This window comes from Leuciscus leuciscus, assembly GCF_965113295.1.
Source record: "Leuciscus leuciscus genome assembly, chromosome: 1".
Classification (NCBI taxonomy): Eukaryota; Metazoa; Chordata; class Actinopteri; order Cypriniformes; family Leuciscidae; genus Leuciscus; species Leuciscus leuciscus.
This window is the reverse complement of record NC_138725.1, coordinates 46,202,071-46,221,402: the sequence shown is the minus strand read 5'-3', so window position 1 is coordinate 46,221,402 and position 19,332 is coordinate 46,202,071. Positions and strand designations below refer to the sequence as shown.

The window sequence follows — 19,332 nt, the reverse complement described above, 5'->3', positions numbered from 1 at the left end:
GGGGCTGTTATGTGATCACATAAAGGAAATAAAATTCATTTTGCCAACCACCTGTTTACATTTGAGAATATGATTGTCCTGAGAATAATGGAAATTTCAAGATGCTCTCTGCATCACAGTGGCAAATATGTCTCTGTATCCCATGGGTATCAGTCACATCATGTCCTCACCTGACTCCCGCGTACGACCCTTCACGGTCTCACTCCAGGGTCCGGAGCCTATGGAATTAAAGGCCTGGATCTGCAGCTGGTACTCGGTCCACTCCTCCAGGCCCTCCAGGGTGATCTCCCTCTCCAGCCTGTCGTTCACCAATCGTGTGCTGGCCTCGCCCCGCAGGTCCGCTCGCAACACTCTGACCCTGTAGCCCACGCTCTCCGGGTTTCCGTTGTACTCGGTCTCTGGCAGTGGCTGCCGGGGAAACATCAGACTCTCAGAATCAGTCAACAGAATTATGTTCCAAGATGTTCCTTGACAAAGGGTGTTTTGATTTCATGATCAGTAATGAAGATGAGAAAAAAGATGCATCACAATTTTAATGAATACATACAGCAGACAATAAATTACGAGAAAAAACTAACACTGTCAGATATTAATAATGAACTAACAATTTCTTTTACAGAAGAAAAAACTAAAATGAATTAATGCCGCATATAAGATTAAATAATAACATTTGACACTCACTGAAGCAAATGCACAGTTTTCATATTATATAGTTTGGTTATGGCAACAAATATTTTATATAATCACACATATTTTAATGAATAAATGTTTATGTTGTTATGTTAATGGTATTTTCCACTACAATTCAAAAGTTTGGGGTCAGTAAGATTTTGTTTTATACATTTTATTATTTTATTTTATATTAAAATGAATACATTTATTCAGCAAGGGTCCATGAAATTAATTAAAGGTAACAGTAAAGACATTTAAAATTACATTTATATTTTAAATAAATTCTGTTCTTTTGAACTTTCTATTCATCCAATAATCCTGAAACAAAACATATCACGGTTTACAAAAAAAATTAAGCAGTACAACTGTTTTCAACAATATAAAATAAGATAATAAGAAATGCTTCTTGAGCAGTGAATCGTCATATTAGAATGATTTCTGAAGGATCATGTGACACTGAAGACAAGAGTAATGATGCTGAAAATTTTGCTTTGAATCGCAGGAATAAATTACATTTATTTTTATTTTTATTGTAATACTTCACAATTATACTGTTTTACTGTATTTTTGATCAAATAAATGCAGCCCTGTTGAGCATAAGAGAAAAAAAAACAAATCCTACACACCCTAAATTTTTCAAAATGTTTGAACATTTAGTCTTTTACCATTTGACACCTTTTTTTTTTGTCATTTGGAGCAATATCTTCAGTTAAAATATTATATTCCTTGACTAAAATTATGTCAGGGTAAAATGGGCAAAAATAAAGAATACGATGAAATATAGACTAAATTGAAAAAACTTCCAACCAAAATGAACAAAATGAAACTGTGTAAAAATAAACAGTGTGGCCTCTATAACACGCAGTCTCAGTCCTGAACATTGCTAATGCAAGCACACTGAGCTCAGCCTAACCCAATTAAATATACATGCTCCTATAAATCTCATATTTATATTTAATACGCATATTTAATAATGCTTCATCATTTACGTGCCCCAAAAAATCAACTGAACGATTTTGAGTGGGTGCCAAAAGGTAAGTGAGATGTCACAAACTGGCAAAACATCAGCTCTCATGTGCTTTTAATTTGACAGGTAAAGAGCTTCAATTTGAGAAACTCAATTTAGCCACTAGCTCTCACATGTCAGCAGTCTTTATATCAGGTGAAAATCGATAGATGTCTAAAAACACCCTGCTTTCAACATCCTAGCCTGAATTCATGTGTGGTCCAAGATAATGACAGCCTGTCAGAACTCTAGGACTGAAAGTTACAATGTAATAGCTTCCTTGAACCTGTTTTCTTAAGGCCCTGAATTATTGAATGAAGTCAACTGAATATAATGCACATGGCTTGCTTTATATTTCTCAGTGCAGATATGAACTGCTGAGTTATATGTATTAGGGTACGTTTACATGACAATAATGTACGAAAAATTTTCAGGTACAGATGGCAATGTTATTAAAATGATCCCCATACACACGGATCCGCGAAAACGACTAAAACGCTGTATTATTCGTACCAGGCCAGTAATTGGCAATGTCACTTTGTATAGAAACACAACGCACCTATAGACTGAACACGTAATAGACATACGTCCCTGATTTCACAAATTTGCGTTTTTGTAGTTTACAGGGAGAAGATAAAGGTATCATTTTCAAAAACTTTCACTTTTAAACCTACAATCTTTTAGTTACAGGCCCAGATCTTCAACCACAATGCCACTTACCACCCAGCGTAGCCACAAGCTGGTCTCACTGGCCGTGCGTACAGTCACGCTGCTGGGCGCCATGTCTGGAGGAGCCTGCAGGGTTTGAATTACACGGGACGGCATGCTCACCGGACTCTGGCCCACGATATTCACCTGCTGCATTCGGAACCTGTAACCATCAAGTTAATCAATCACATTGTTAAAACTTAACTCAACACTGGTAAGACTTCCCAGTGGGAAAATAGATGGCAAAGAACCCTGTGCTCGCTCCAATTCACTTTATAATTGCACCAATTACCATGAAATCAAAGTTTATCAGCAGGCAGAACAAATGGAGAGGCTGCGGGAACATCCATAAGATCTGACATAAATTGCGGGGTAGAGAAAAACACTGAGGCAAGCAGTTCATCATGAAGCTCAGAGATGATTCAAGCTGTCTGAAACAAATGGTTGAAGTCAGATATTAAACCTGTTTAGATAACAGCAGTAGCTTTATATTATTGGAATGATATAATCATATTACACAAATCCTTTTTTTTTTTTTACATAGTTAGTCTATGTAAGCAAGTTTTTAACACCATAAGGGCTGTGACTTTTTAATGTTTGTTTAATAATTGTAATGTATGTGTTAAAGGCAGGGTAGGCAGGTTTTTTCTAAAAAACTTTTTCACAAATTTGTTTAAACTGTCTTTATATACCAATACATAAATCCATTCACTCCCACCCCCTCCCTTCTGGGCTCCTTCCAAAGCCACGCCCCCAAAACACATGCACGATGCCGACCGCTCAGCTGGAGGACCCGTTTGCCAGCGCCGAGCGGAGCGCAGTGCATGTAGTGACATCATGTCAGAATCACATGTAATAAAATACCTAACTTTATCATTATGAATATAAACAACTAACATGGCTGTTAGTACTCACTATCAAGCTAGCATATCGATACTGGTAAAGTTTAAAATATATTGAGTTTGATTCGGTAACGAGCTAGTAACATAAGGCAAAGCTAAAAACAGGTTGCATTGATACACGTTTTCCCATTACCATCAGTTACATTGTGATGAAGGTGAATTTCGTGTAAGATTCATAACATATACGGTGTTTTGCATGTAAGAGCTTCCACGATGAAAGCACTGTTGGCTCTGATGAGGACTACACTCCGGAGACAAGTACCGCATCGTCGGCTCAAGGACAGGTCCGGGGTCGAGGGCGAAGCAGAGGAGGTCGTGCAAGAGGGCGGGCAACCAGGGTCCGAGGAAGTAGAGGCAGAGGACTGCTCTTGTACCATAATTGTGATTCTACCTAGCTTCCGTGCCTCTTCCCCTCCTCGAGTCAAACGGGTGCGCGCATGTGGGCAGCTCCTGTAGCAGCAGGGGTGGTAGCCATGGTAGCGAGGGAGAGTGACAGTCGCCCAGCCAATCAGTTCATTCGTTCCGAATGGAAATACTGTAAGTAGCTGTGTTTATTGCAGCCCTGAGAGGACTACAGACACTCGATTTTTATACTCTATTTTTCAGAGTACTTACATTTTAATTATGTATTGGTATATAAAGACAGTTTAAACAAATTTGGGAAAAAGTTTTTTAGAAAAAACCTGCCTACCCTGCCTTTAAAGTTTAAGGTAACAGGAAACCTTTTTTATTAAATTTTTTTATAACAAGAATATTTTTACACTACTATGAATGGCTGGATTGAAAACTCACGTCTGATTGGCTAAAGAGAATGTCCGTTCTCAAGATTGGCCCACACAAATCCATAACGATTCTCACACACACGACCATTTGCAAATGCAGAATCAACAATCAATTTGTACATTGCAAACATTTGCAAACATACTTGTATATTTAGGAATTGTTCTTTGCATTTGTGAATCTTTTTTTAATGAATTTTGCATATCATATTTTGTAAATGTGAATTAGGATAATGTGACATCCTGTTTGCAAATATTTAAACTTGTTGTGAATGTGAAAAGAGACTATTTTAGCTCTACAGTTTACTAAGAACAGTTGATAAATATTAAGTCATTGGTTGCTATTACTGTACTTCTTTCAGCAACAATAACACAAAACAGGTTAAACAGTTGGCCTGCATGTTTGTTAAATCCAAAGCCGCGTTTCCACCGCAGGAACTTTCCCCAGGAACTAGGGACTTTGGGCTGGTACTCGATGTGTTTACACCGCAGGAACCAGGGTCTAAATGAAGTTCCGGGTAAATATTTCCCCCTCCGATAGTCCCTGCTCATGAGGTAGTACTTTTTCAAAGTTCAGGAACTTTCAGGGGTGGGACTTGTGCGCTGCACAAGCTGATTGGTTGCGTTCACGCCGCATTTTGGTTGGATGATTCCACGCAGCATTTTATTTATTTTTGACCTCCCTTTTTAAAAAATCTATTGCGGTTCGTGTCGTGGCTTCATGCAGTAAGAGTTGTCTGTCTGCAAATATGGAATTTAATAAAAAAAACTGGTGGACTGGCGACGAGTTTCAGGCTTTATTAAGGGTATTTGTGGAAGAGGAAACTTTCTGCGCGTTCGTCCCAGCCATCTCACGGTCAATGTCCGCAATAGCTGATAACATACAAATTTTATATCTAACGTTAGCATTACGAGCTTACTGAACACGCTTTATCAGTGCTCGTCTCTTTTCTGCCACAGCTTTTATTATTAAGTCATTATGTTTACACATTGTCATCTATTGCAAGGCACTCCAAACCATGTTACAAATGTACTATAACAGGATTGAAATAGCGCTTTGAGGTTAGTAACAAACAACTATTTACAAGACTATTCACTATTTATGATTGATAGACGGGGTTCAGGCTTTTTTTAAGCTTATTTGCGAAAGAGGAATTTTTTTTGCGCGTTCGTCCCAGGCATCTCACATGATAACACTGATAACATACGTTGTCTAATTTTATACGCATACGAGCTTTCTGAACACGCTTTAGTATCAGTGCTCGTCTATTTTGTTTTGTGAATTACCTAAACCAATACATAACTGCAGCACAGTTTGAATCTCCTCCATACTTATTATAAATGTGGCGCTCAAAACTGATTACTGTCCGTCGCAGACTGGGAGGAGCAGTTGCGCGCAGTTTACCTTCCCGGTACTTTAGACCGCGGTGTAAACGCAAAAAGCAACCGGTCTGGGGCGAAAAAAGTTCCTGGGAAAAAAGTTCCTGGTACAAATTGTTCCGGGTAATTTCGGTGGAAACGCGGCTCAAGATGCAATATTGAAGATATGGTCAATATGTCAACCATTGCAAGGTTTGGAGTGATTTTTCGCTGTGATGTATTCTGTACACTCACAGAAGGATCATTCAAATGCGACTGTCACTCACAGAACTTGCGGTGTATAGTGAATTCTGAAGTCCATGCATAAAATAACTGGTTTCTGTGTGTAAATAGATTTCATGCACATACTATGTCTCAGCAATTCTGTAGCAAATCTCAGTTCAATTGTCTTTTTTCAGCATAAGACAAATATTACAAAGATGTCAAGATCAGAAAGAACAGGAAAGAAGAAAGGAATGAATTAACTGCATCCTCAGGGAAAGAAGCAGAAAACAACAAGATCACAGGCATAAATACAGAACGGAAAACATTGCCATAGTGTGCTGACTTGAACTGTGTACCATTCGATTTATTCATGCAGGCAAAGAATAATCATAATCTGATTATGGTGTATACTTGTCTTCAGTAATTCAACTGTAATTGGAGTAATCTAGATGTCTTAATTTAATTAAGCTCACTCAAAATGTGTATTAATTCAGGTTAAAGCAAATAAAAATGCTGTTTTCATGGCAATTGCTGTCTTAATGCATCTAATGTGTGTTTGTACAGAAACAACACCGACCTGTAGTGTGTGAACGGTGTGAGATTGGGCACCTCCAGCAACTGAGCTTCAGGGTCGTTCTCTTTCTCGTACAACACCTTCCACTCTTCCTCATCACCGACACTTCCCACCTGAATACAGAGAGCACTGCTGTAACGGTCTGTGGCAACAACACCAATTACCCCTAAATATGATGACCCCCTTTTTTAAATTACAATTAAAAAATAGATGAATCCTTATTAAAGGTACAAGTTATTCAGTCAAGAGAAGTGAGTGATTTATTCTTTGTCTTTTGTTCTTTGATTAACATTAATTACAGACATCACAGCGCAGGTTTATTAGGCGGCTGTCACTTTTAGATCTGAAGCACTTGACGCAGATCTGACACATATGTCCTTGCAACTCTTTATGGTCATTTGAGATTTTATCTAACTCATTTAAGAGTGTGTGTACGAGGACACTCGACAAAGCAAGCATTTTGACATATTGTAACGACTGAGACAAATCAGACACAAGTGTTTGTTATAGTTTAACAAATAATATTTAAAACTCACTCTGGGATCTGTGGTCCCATCCCCCCAACAAGGGTAAGAAGTTCTTAGTTACCATGACCACGATCAGATAAGTTGGTTTTATGGCTGTTAAAAAATTTGCTCACTGGTCAAGACAGAGACAATGGGGAAGACAGAAACAGACTTTAAAACAGACTAGGCTGCATTAATCTGATCTATAAATGAACATGCATCCCAGAAAATTGTGTGAATGATTTACTGTCTTGTGTAGTGTTTTTTTATAATTTTTTTGATACTGTGTATTTTATGATAGAACTAATGGTCAATGTAACCTCACCTATACCATGTTACTTTGAAGATCGAAATGATTGTGTACATGATATGCCGATAGCTGCGCAACATATTAGTATTACAAGAATCTTTCTTAGTTTCGTCATCAGAAACCAATCCAGCTGCACATGCAAATGAGCAAGCTTAAAACAAAGATTCATAAATCAACCACAGAGGAATTTTCCCGCTTGGAAATTCCACCCTTCTCATTGGTCAAGCAAACCCGTAGAGGTGGGGCCTTTCTCAGGCTTTATTAGAGACAAATTCACAGTGACCCTCCTCTCTCTTCTTCTGGCTCTCTACTGCTGCTTCTTCTGGGTTGATATCTGTGGGGACACAGAGGTCTGTGACCACCGCCTGCTTTGCTTTCACTCTCCCAAAGGAGTCAGACTGTATTTTCTTCAATCCAACTCAGAAGAAAACTGCAACCTTACCATCACTGAATGGGCAACGATCAACTCTTGGCCTTCTCGTTACGTTCAGGGTGCCGTACTGTCCAGCGTGGCCTCAGCAGGCCTCGACTCACAACCAGCCATGTGCTCATCCAGGAGAGAGAGGACTCTCTCTCAACCACAACAGAATCAAGGACAACCTCAGGAGTTCAATGTCTTCATTCAATGCAGAAGAAGTCCATCGCAACTCCCACCATTTGCTCTGCGTGTCCTCCCCGGCCCAGGGCCGGCAGGCCACGATCTGCACTCCAGCCATGAGAACAGAGTCGAACTAACCATGTAAGTTCATCATATCTTCTTCATGCAGCGGAGAAGAAAACGATTGCAACTTCAACAACTTCAATTTTCAACCACTTCAAGAATTGTGTCCACTGCACAGACCATGTAAGTATCAATTTAATGAGGTGCTCTGAAAATGATAAGCTGATGGTTCTTTTTATAGTTAAATGGATCTTTTCCATAGTTCCATTTCCTGCTTCCGGTTCCATATCACTCACCCTTTTACCTATGCATGTATGTTTGTTTAGTTTAGTTATGTTTGTGATTTAGTTAATAAAACTTGTGCACAATATGTATTTGGTTCTGATTCTCTGCTTGCAACAAAGTCTATTTTACGATCTTGATCTTGTTACAGGCTCTAAGCGCTGTACATGCTAAGAAATAATTATTTTTCGGGGGCCATGAAAGATACGCTTTTCTTAGAATAAATGAATGAATATTAATTTAGCTACAAGTTAATCCAATTAACTGACCCAAATATTAATAATTAATCATAACAAGTTAGGGTTATTATTAATATTTCCCCTTTGAGCTAACTCGTTACATATTTTTGTGTTTTTGTCCGTTCAAGTGCGAAAGAGAAGTCAATGCGGCCACTGCGTTATTAATCGCATGTGTTAACGTGTTAATTTTGACAGCCCTATTTATTACATTTTTTTGTTTGCAAAATTAAATAATTGGGTTTATATTGTCATTGTACTATAATCAAAGTAAATTATTAAATGTATTTTTTCCTACTCACTAACAGAGCAATGAAAGAGGAGTAAGATTTTCAAGATTTTCTTTTCCACAATAAATATCATCAGAGAAGTGTTTTCCAAAATTACTGCAATAAACATATTCAATAAATATTAATAAAAGTTAGTACATTAACTTTGACAGCCCTATAAATGTTTTATTTTTATTATATATATTTTTTATCCTATGTGCATTCAGATGAATTTTGCAAATATAAATGGCAAGAGTTTTCTCAAAACTGAAAGCTCCAATCAAATGAGCATTCACTCATTTATCACCAGAACACAAAGTCATGTTTACAATTTACAGGGCTGCTACAAAAAGTGCTACAAAATCTATCAAATATTTTAAAGGCTTAGTGGATGGTAATGGGATTTTCCTCCTAAAAAAAAAACTGTTAGCTATTTTATGTATCAGTTAGATGGGTAGGTTTTGTCCAGAATAAAAAGTGGACTAGCCTTTATGGCAATAGTCTGGTTATATGAGACTACCTGGACATTAATCTGCCATGGCATTTGAAACATCTAAATAGAGCCATTTTTCAGACCCTTTTGAGAACCAAGTAGTGAAGTTAATGAAAGAAGGAGGAGAAAATTCCACACACTGCACTTCATTATACCCGGTGCATCACAGGCCAAAGGCTCATAGAGTGTTTTGTGGGGAACGGGCCTTCAGCAGGAATGCAGAGCGGAGCAGGTTAAAGCTTTTTCAATTGAGTCCAGAACAGTGCCAGCCACTGCCCCATTTCAAACACATTGTGCAAGCCAAGTCTAAACCAATCAAAGCTCACAGCACTCAAGAAGATTTACTATGACCAGTGGAGTGTACTGTATGCGGTAAGCATTTATGCCAACGTGATCGATGTTAGACGCGTGGCACCTTATGCTGGAGACCGCTGTTGTATTTCATAGCTGGTGCGTATGCAGCGGCTCTCTCTCGCTCGGTGACAGATTTCTGCAGCGGCAGATAGCCCGGCCTCAATCAACTCTGGAATTCAAGTGCCACCACATGAAAAGCCGAGGCTTCCTTTGCTAGCTCCGGCCCGGCGCCGTCAAGTTTAGAGAGTGGACGTCGATTACAAATTAGGAGTCAGTCATGTGATTCAATCTGTCATCACTTTTGCTAAAGTCGCAGGCGATGTGGAAAGGGCGAGGATGCACTCTCAATACATCTCTGAGCCATAGAGGGCAATCACAACTAGAACTTGCTGTTATTCAGGTTGAAATGGAAGTGCTGAGTGGAAGTGAATCGAGTATGTGTGATAAGTGCATACTGGCTGTTTTTAAAACCCTGTGATGACAGCTGGATGCCGGTTTGAACCCTTAAACTCTACTGAATGTGCACAGCGTAACCTTATGCATACAAAACAATGAGCTGATTAGAAAATTTTATTTTGATGTGACCTTTTTAATTTTTTCTATATCTTCTTAAAAAATTTTTTTTTACATTTTGATTAAAACATTTTTTAGAAAAGATGATTTTTTTGCTCCACTGTCCCACCTTAAATCCTGAAGAACTTTCTGATTGATTGATTGATTGATTAATTAATTGATTCCTTTTAATTTTTTGTGAGAAACGATACAACAGCAAACATTTTTTTTGGTGTACACTGTCCGACAAATTAAAAACAGCACAGAATTTTTTTGCATCACTGTCCCAGCTTGAATCCTGAACTTTATCTTTTATTTAATTTTATCTTTTTTTTGTGAGAATTGATACATAATGTTGTTCAGTGTACTGACTGACAAATAAAAATAGCACAGATATTTTTGCTCCACTATTCCACATTGAATCCTCAAGAACTTGGCTAATTGATTGATTGATTGATTCCTTTTAATTTTTGTGAGAAATGATATAACAGGCAAAAATGTTATTCGGTGTACACTGACCGACAAATACAAATATTGCAGATATTTTTTACTTGGTTGTCCCACCTTGAATCCAGCTGATTAATCCATCAAGCTGTCAAAATAACTGAAATGTACATTGCTAAGACTAGGAGATGAAGCCTACACAAATCATCATAAGTGCTTTGCTCAACACTGCAGGGATGTTTCATTATCATGTAAAATGTTTTTCTGTGCTGGTGAAGACTCATCAGGGAGCACTGTGAGGATGTACAGCTTCAGGCCAGCGTGATGGTAGGCGGATAATGATCAGATAAAGAAGAACTGAAATATTACTCACCTGCCCCTCAACAATCCACTTGGAGATGGTCGTCTTCCCATCATCCCCTGCACGGAACTTCAGCGTAGCAGATCGTGAACTGATCTTGGAAATAACCAGATTTGATGGAGGCCCGGGAAGTTCTGCGTTAAAGGCCAATTTTTTTTTTATAAAATTTAAAAAAAGACAAAATATAGACAAATAAAAAAAGTTAAGTCACTTCTAAACAACATCCGCACATCACAATAATCAATAAACACCAAACATCCACAAGCCTGCCTTCTAAAGTCAATAACACCCAACATTTTTAAATCATGACCAGAATATTTTTAATAAGACTGTGTAGACAAGGGACTGAGTCAAAAAAGAGATTTGCGATTCTTTTGAAGTGCAGAGATAAAAAGTCTCATTTGGGTCGAGAAACCTTTGATGAAATTACACTGGAATTAAATCAAATAACAGACGATAGTCTCGCATCTGCCCGAAATCCCCACTGTGATGTGTAGACGTCTGTTTCCCTAATGTCTCACAATATGCAATTTATCAGCAGGCATTATGGTTTTGGCTTGGCGTTCAGCCAGTTCAGCATTTGCCTTCTTTCAGTAAGCGAGAGAAAGTCTGCCTTAAAGCTGGTACAAATGAATATTTCTCCTTCAGTGCCACATTTGATTAATGGCAGTGCATGGGCAACAACTTCGCAGTTTCTGAGCAGAAAAGGCCAACTCAAAAGATCATCATTCATTCTTATATTGCTTGTGTACAATGTGCATCCATAAGTAAGGAAGAGTAGCTCCTTTAATACAGGTTATTTTTAATTGTCTATGTTAAAGAGCTACGAAAGACCTGGTGGCACTCCCGAAGATATGGTGGAGGAAGTTACAGTTCCAACTCCCGCCTCCGTCATAGCTGCCACTTCCAGAGTGTACGTGGTGAGGGATGTCAGGCCCGTGACCTTGTAGTCCAGCGTGGTATTGGCCAAGGTGCGCGCCACCCGTGATTGGTTCTTCCCCTGCACCTCCCAGGACACCAGGTAACCTGCAAAACACCATCAAATTCATTGAAACTCAAGAAGTTTATTTGAGTTTTACACACTTTATGGCTCAAAACCTGTGGGAACGGGTCAATTTGGGGCGCCTTGCCCAAGTCCAATCTGGGATGACAACTCACAAGAGCAGGAGGAATGTATCTGAGGTCTTGAACTTGAAATAAACAATCTCTCTTTAACAAATAAGGTGGGTGAATTGGGGGAACTGCTGTAGTGAGTTGTCTAGACCCTGGGCCCTGCCCCCTAACCTGCATCTAACTGAGACTAATAGCCAGCAGAGATCCTATGTAATTTGCTGTTTATTGGGAGTATTTTCTCCCAGAGTCAGCACTGTTTCCAATCGCTGAATGTCCTTTTTCATTGAGGTGCTCATAAATCAAGCTTTGCACTGGGAGAGACCACTGGTGAACAGGCATAGGCAACATTCAAAGAGCAACAATGCTGTGTATATTGATATAGACAGGAGCTATTTAGTCTAATGTATGTCTGATCTCATTCGTCTCCATTCTTTCAATCAACATTCAGAGCCGTTCTGCAACTCAATCGGCTTAATCTATGTCCAGTGTCAATCTACCGCTGCCTCATTAGTCCAGATCTAATTCTTTCTCTGCATTATTGAAATTTCTCCAGTGACTCTCAGAAAATGTGTTGTCCTGGTCAAAAAAGAAAAAAATATTTTATTTTGCATACAGATTTATTTTTTATTTTATTTATTTATTTAGAAAAGGGACAGTGTACGTTAATCAACATTCATGAATGTAAATGTACCCAAATTAGCCTGAAGGCTAGTTTTCATCGGTAGTCCCTTTGCCAGATGTTATTAGGCCTAAACTAGAGTAGAGAGTAAAACAATAACAACAATAATAGAACTAGAACTTGTAAACTACTCTGTAAAATACAATTAAACATATTATACAAAAAGACAATATATATGTACACAATAAAAAAAGAAAGATATTTAAAAAAAAAAAGAAAAAAAAAAGATATTGTAATGAGTTAAAAAATACTAATTATAATTAAATTATTATTAATAATAATAGAGGAAGCAGCATCAATGTTCACATTGTTGATTATGAAGAAGCCATATCTTACAATTATGCTTAAATGAGTTAAACGATGAGCATTCTCTAATTGAGTGTGTTATAGAATTCCACTGACAGCATACAAAGATGTTCAACTAATAACGTTCTTCATCGCTGGCAGACAATATGATTTTGTCAAAAAGAGTTGTCGACATCTATTGCAGGCGCCCTCTTATACGTGCAGGCGCTCCGGTAGTGACATCATGGACTGTCGTCGGCCAATGAAATTGTCGTCTGTATACACGTGCTTCAGACAAATGGTTAGGTTTAGGGGTAGGGGTTGGGTTAGGTTAGGTACTCAAAAATGTCTAAATAGTGTAACGTAAAGAAAATTATTTTGACTGTTTAAATTATACCCCACAAATAAAAAAAATAAAAAAACTATTCGTATAAATTTTGTGAAATATTACAGTTACTTACAAGTGTAATTTATTCCTATGATGTCAAAACTGAATTTTCCAGTCTTCAGTGTCACGTGATCCTTCAGAAATAATTTTAATTTGATGATTTGCTGAAACATATCTTATTACTGTCAGTGTTGAAAACAGTAACAACTATAAATTACTTAACAGTAACTTTTGATCCATTTAATGCATCCTTGCCAAATAAAAATGATTAATTTCTTGCAAAAAAAAAAAAAGAAAGAAAATCAAAGAAAACCACAAACTTTTGAATGGTAGAATATAAAAAATATATTTAAAATGAAATTTTTGGATTACTTTCATTAGATTTTTTTGCATTACTGTAATGATATCTGTATGTAAATGTGCTTAGTTCACTTTAAAATGCAACAAATATTTTAAAACTTTTTTTAAAGCAAAATCTAATTTCTTTCTTGATTTTGCGTTAAAATATGCCCTCCAATCGTTCTGAACATGTTTTGTGAGATTCACGCTCATGTTCTTGTCAAATGCTTGAAGGTCAACTCATGCTTACAGGTCTTTTGATCACAGTTAACATTTTTTTTCCATTTGATCTGTTTGTGCTTTACGTTCCCGGTGGTAATGACTAAAGCACAATATGGATAAATAGCACTCCTAGAATGCTAAAACACATGCATCAGCGCCCACACACAGAGAGTCATGCAGAGACACACACACACACACACACACACACACACACACACACACACACACACACACACACACACACACACACACACACACACACACACACACACACACACACACACACACACACACAATCACAAAAGCATCCTTTACAGCTGTGCAACAGGGAGCGAAAATTGTTTCTGCCAACTGAACGCAAAGAACAATGCCATAATTGCTTTTGTGCAAAAACTCAATGAAGTGTTAAATAGAAGTGTATCCATTAATAAAGCTATACGAACATCCAAGAGTTGCCAAATGAAAATTGAGCTCCTTTATGGGCTCACCTGCTCTATCTAATGCAACGTTCAGCTACATTTAAACAGAGGGGGGCAGATTAGATTTCATTTAACAGGAAAGACAAATCTAATGAACAACTCATCATTCCCCAAAACTGAGTTTTGCTGATGCTGGGGCAAACTAATTTTATTCAGATTTATTGCTGCAAAATGTAAGTGTTTTCCTTGATTGTCTTTTTTTTTGTATTATATCAATAAAAGCAACGGAAATGTCTATAACACTCACCGGTAATGATGCCGTTCTTATTCACAGGTTCCTCCCAGCTCACTCTCAGAGACATATCCAATATCTCTGTAAAGCTCAAGCGACCGACAGGGCCTGGAACTAAACACAAAGACATTTCCCGGTTGTAGACCTCCTTTTGTTTCTAAACAAGCTCTTTCTATTGTAGGCTAATTGAGCTGATCATAGATTAATCCACACGCTAATTGTGAAATTAAAGTCTCTTTATAATGAACCACAACAAAGATTCCGATGATATAAAAACCTGACATGCACACAAATATTTTTTCTTTTTCCTTGTTCATTCTTTTCCCAGCAACATTTCTCTTGAAAGTAACCAAAACTAGTTTCTCACTTGTAGTGTCCCATAGATGCCTAAAGACACTGATATAATTATATCGGCTTGACCCATAGAGCAGTATCTGTGCTTAAGTTTAAGCAGAACTTTAATTAATGTGACATTTGTAAGACATGTTGTAATTTGGTATTTTTTCACCCCCAAACTACCCCAGTAGAGTTTCAGAGAAAGAACACTGTCACAACGCTGATGTACAGGCCAAAAGCTTCATTTAATAAAATATTTCCTGCCAAAAGAAGAGCATTTTTCTGTGGTTTGGCTTTCTCAGTAATTAAAATAAACATTTTGTTCAGAACTATTTTGATAAACTGAATTATTTTGACGTCTCCATGAAAATGAGGATTAAAGAGATTCCTGCAATAGGTACCTTGTTTTTTTGGGTTCTTTTTTTTTTTTGGTAATAGCATTATAGCATTAGGTTTCATTATAAATATGGTGATTATCTCTAAGGTGGACACCCAATTTGATATACTGTATATGATATTTACCATCTGAATCATGTCAACAAATGGAAAAGTCAGCCAGCTATTTATCATCATGCTAATTATTGTGCCTTTTATCCCAAATCCCATACTTTTACATATTTTTCTGTTATTAACAAACTGTTGCTTTATTTACCTTAAACCTGAAAATCATTATCAAGACCTTTGTCTCAAAATATAGACGTTTATTTTATCGATTCTCATTTGCTATATAAATCTTTAAATCTTCAAACAGCACAGAAAATTTCTTATTTTATGTGAATTCAATCAATTCGTTTCTGAGCACCAATTTATGAAGTAATATGATTCAGTGAGAGACCGAAACACAACCTTATGACCTGGAGAATGGACTGAGAAAGAAACAGACTATTACTTACTGTCCTCATGAGTTTGCACCAGTTTGGGGACACTGCGCGGTCCGTTCCCTGGTGTGGTGAAGCACAGCACTGACGTCAGGTACCAGGTGAACTTTTTTAGACCGCTGATGAAACCGAGGTGACGTGTCCCGTGATAATCAGGGGTGATGGTTACGACGATAACATCCACTGGAGACCGTTCGGGCCATGCCATCAGCTGAGGGACAGACACCAATGTCATATAAATAGAACACAGTGTGCGTCACTCATGGAAACAAAACATATATTTTCTATATTTGACTGGGACCAGTACAGGATAAATGAGTGTACCTTGTAGCCTTGATTAATGCCATTGATGAACTGCTGAGGTGGTGGATTCCAAGTAAATTCAATGGTGGTTGAGTTCACCGCTTTGGCCTCCACACCCTGAGGGGGCGCTGTGGGGACTACAGGCAAGAACATACTGCATGTTAGACTCTTTTTTACAGTTTATGGTTAGACTCCTATTAACCTTATTTTTTAGTCTCAGCCTCAGAAGTCATGCCCATGGACCTCCCACACTCCAGTCACTAAATATCGAATTCATATGGCACACTAAAGTGAAAACACTTTCGAGAAGACAAAAGTCTAAATCTTATTGGCTGACTTCTACACGTTTTATGAGAGCTTAGTGTGCAGTGTTCTTTAACTATTCGTCAGGAAATTAGTGTTTACAAGTTCCAGGACTTCAGCAATGAACGCTTGAGTTGGGCAACTAAACGCTGGATTAAAAAAGTTCTGTGACGATAATTTTTTTAATTTGTTTTGTTTGAAGCATTTCGTTGAATAAAAAACTGTTCTGTCATGACAACTCTCTGAGTAATTGGCATAAAAATGGGTATAACAATGTTGTATGTTTGGTCTCGGTGGAATAGATCTGCTACGCTGCTGCTGCTGTAGTTTATTGCTGCTGCTGCTGCGGCAGAGTAAGTACGGGACTTGCTACTGCCAATACATACACAACATGCTGCTGTGAGCAAGTAAGACATGCTGCTGCTGTACAATATAGCGTACATGAATTACCCATAGCAGATCTATACAAGTGGAGCTGGAGAAGGTGGAGGGCTTCTGATGCGCGCTGCACTGCTAAAGCAATGCTACCCAAAGGTTGAGCAGCGAGCTCACTGGATACTGATACGGCAGGAACCAATCAGCTGCACCCTATAGATAACGATGTGATTATGAACAGGTGAATAAAAGGACCTATTAGCCTGAACCATCTAGAGTTTCATGCAAGAACTTTAAAAGTACTATTTTCCAAGCTTGGCTGACCTTTTAGATTCCCAAGTAATTTTATTTTATTATTTGTGTCCTCTTACATCTATAATGGACAATCAGGTGAAGTACCTCACTGAGAGGGCATTTGCAGCGAAAGCTTTCAATAAGCCTTAAAAATCCACCCAATTCTTTTTTATATTCCCCATAAATCATAAACAGTGTCTCAAAATGAGTCGTTTGTGTGTTTTTTTACACATTGTGACGTCACAAAGTGACAGGCCTCGCCCAAGACAGGTGACTGAATCTGCTCTGCTAACTTAGCTCTAACTTCCCCTGAGTGAGCTGTACACAGACAGCCATGTTTATCTTCTCACTAGAGCAGCTAGTAGAAACACAATAATGTCTCAGCCACATGATAAAGAATCTAAATTATCTGTTGTTGGCTGTATCTATGAATACGGAACGTGTTTTTCCATTCCACTGATCTACTTTTCCATGTAAACACGCTAAACAGACGTGCTTGACTGCTGTGCTTGCTTCTCACATCTTAACAGTGTCTCGTGCAGGAAACAGCGTTCTAAAAACGCAGAGCTCAAGTTAAAACGTGTCTCCTTGCGTTTTCCACTGCCCGTGTCTTTGCAACTAAAAACTGCGTTGCATGTGAATGGGGCAAGGTCCGTCTAGAGCATGTTTACATAGAAAATTATGTAAAAGCAGCACAGTGAAATGCAAAAACGCGTTCTGTAGTCATATTGCCATATTGTTTCTCCTGTTTAATTGTTGGCGGAATATCTGAAGCTGGAGATGTAAAGGCACAGCCCTCTTCTGGAAAGGGGGGCAGGAGCAGCAGCTTATTTGCATTTAAAGATACACACATGAAAACAGCTTCCACCCAAAAAGGGGCATTTTGGGCATGGTATAATAAATGATCTGTGGGGTATTTTGAGGTAAAACTTCACAGACACATTCTGGGGAAACCTAAGGCTTATTTTACATCTTGTAAAAAGGGGCATAATAGGCCCACTTTAAAGGTGACAGGTTGTGGGACAGTTATTTACCACAATGTTGGCCTGAATGTACTGTACGTGGTGTCCACCTACATACTGATCAATCATCTCAGAGTCAAATAGCACTCAAACAAAGTTTGCCCTGCTGAATACGCAAGACTGACAGCCGCGGACACCACCTAAACACGTCTGACAAGCCTTGTTCACACTGCATTTGAATGCATGCACCCAAATCTGATTTTCCTTCCAAATGTGATACATGCACATTTATTTCTGAATGACAGTGTGAATTGAAGTGTCAATTCCAGTAGGGGAAACTTTTTATATGTGAAGATCCTTATTAACTGCAGAAAACACACTGCATATTGTGCATTGGTTATTTGCACATCAAATATGCACTGATGTACAGTAGGTCTCAAATGAGACTTGCTTTGAACAGAAACAATAGTGAGAGTGACAACAGATGTTAAAATGTTAAGGCTAATGCATAAATGTAAGACTGAAGTCCAAAGAAATCTGTTTATGTAATGATTTAATCAGAAAACTGGACAAAAATTGTCCGAGGTTATAGAGTTTGCTCTTATTTTTATTATGCAAAACGCAGCAACAACATCTGAGCATCAACTGATAAAGTGGCATAGTGCCGATTTCGGTGGGGACGGTGGGTACGCGTACCCACCAGATTTCATCATGAGTCATTTTGTACCCACCACTTTTAACTTAACGTCCATAATAATTGGACTTTGGGTTCGATTTTTTGACAGTTTTCAGTGGTTATGAGGAGCAATATGAGAGAGAAATTTGGTGATCGTTGTTTAGGTACATTAAACCACGTAAAGCTTTTTCACGTTAGGACTTATATATAAAGCCCATGAGAACCGTGGGGAGTCAACCCACAGCCGCTCCGCTGCCCTGCTGAAAATGTGAAGCAGAAACGCTTAATGTCAGATAACGTTTGGCTTTTGGTTCGATTTTTTTAACCGTTTTCAGTGGTTATGAGGAGCAATATGAGAGAGAAATTTGGTAATCATTGTTTAGGGACCGTTCGGTATTTATGGAATGGACCACTGGAGGAAAATAGGGGAGGATCATGTCTTTTTATTCTTTGTTGAGGGGAGGGTCATCAAACTTTTTTTTAGTCTAGGGGGAGGGTCACCCAAATATTTGCATATTTGTCCATTTGGCTCCATGCAGCTCTCTCAGTCTCGGCCCCCCATCGCTAACAGATGGGTCTGACCCAACAAAAATCCATTATAATATTCATTTTATTTTATTTTTTTCGTGTTAGCATTTATGAGAGAAAAAACAACGTGTCAGTTCTCGGTTATGGATGTGACCGCTCTGAAAGCGTCACTAAAAGACTGCTTTAAAACTTTCACAGAGACCTCAAACAGAACAGCTGCCTTTCTTTAAAGTGAATTTCGTTTTGT

The 19,332-nt window shown here is 38.2% G+C and overlaps 1 protein-coding gene across 5 annotated transcripts in view; it reads right to left on the bottom strand.

Annotated features, from left to right (window-relative positions):
• Positions 1-19,332, bottom strand: part of sdk1a (sidekick cell adhesion molecule 1a) — a 370,173-nt gene that overhangs the window by 45,695 nt on the left and 305,146 nt on the right. For all 5 annotated transcript variants that reach the window (XM_082188880.1, XM_082188881.1, XM_082188882.1 and 2 more), the window contains exons 18-25: positions 15,969-16,084; positions 15,660-15,855; positions 14,446-14,544; positions 11,528-11,719; positions 10,706-10,827; positions 6,229-6,338; positions 2,399-2,549; positions 171-408 (exon numbers count right to left, since the gene is read on the bottom strand). In XM_082188880.1, the coding sequence (XP_082045006.1) occupies positions 171-408; positions 2,399-2,549; positions 6,229-6,338; positions 10,706-10,827; positions 11,528-11,719; positions 14,446-14,544; positions 15,660-15,855; positions 15,969-16,084 (1,224 nt within the window). The remainder of the gene's footprint in view (positions 1-170; positions 409-2,398; positions 2,550-6,228; positions 6,339-10,705; positions 10,828-11,527; positions 11,720-14,445; positions 14,545-15,659; positions 15,856-15,968; positions 16,085-19,332) is intronic.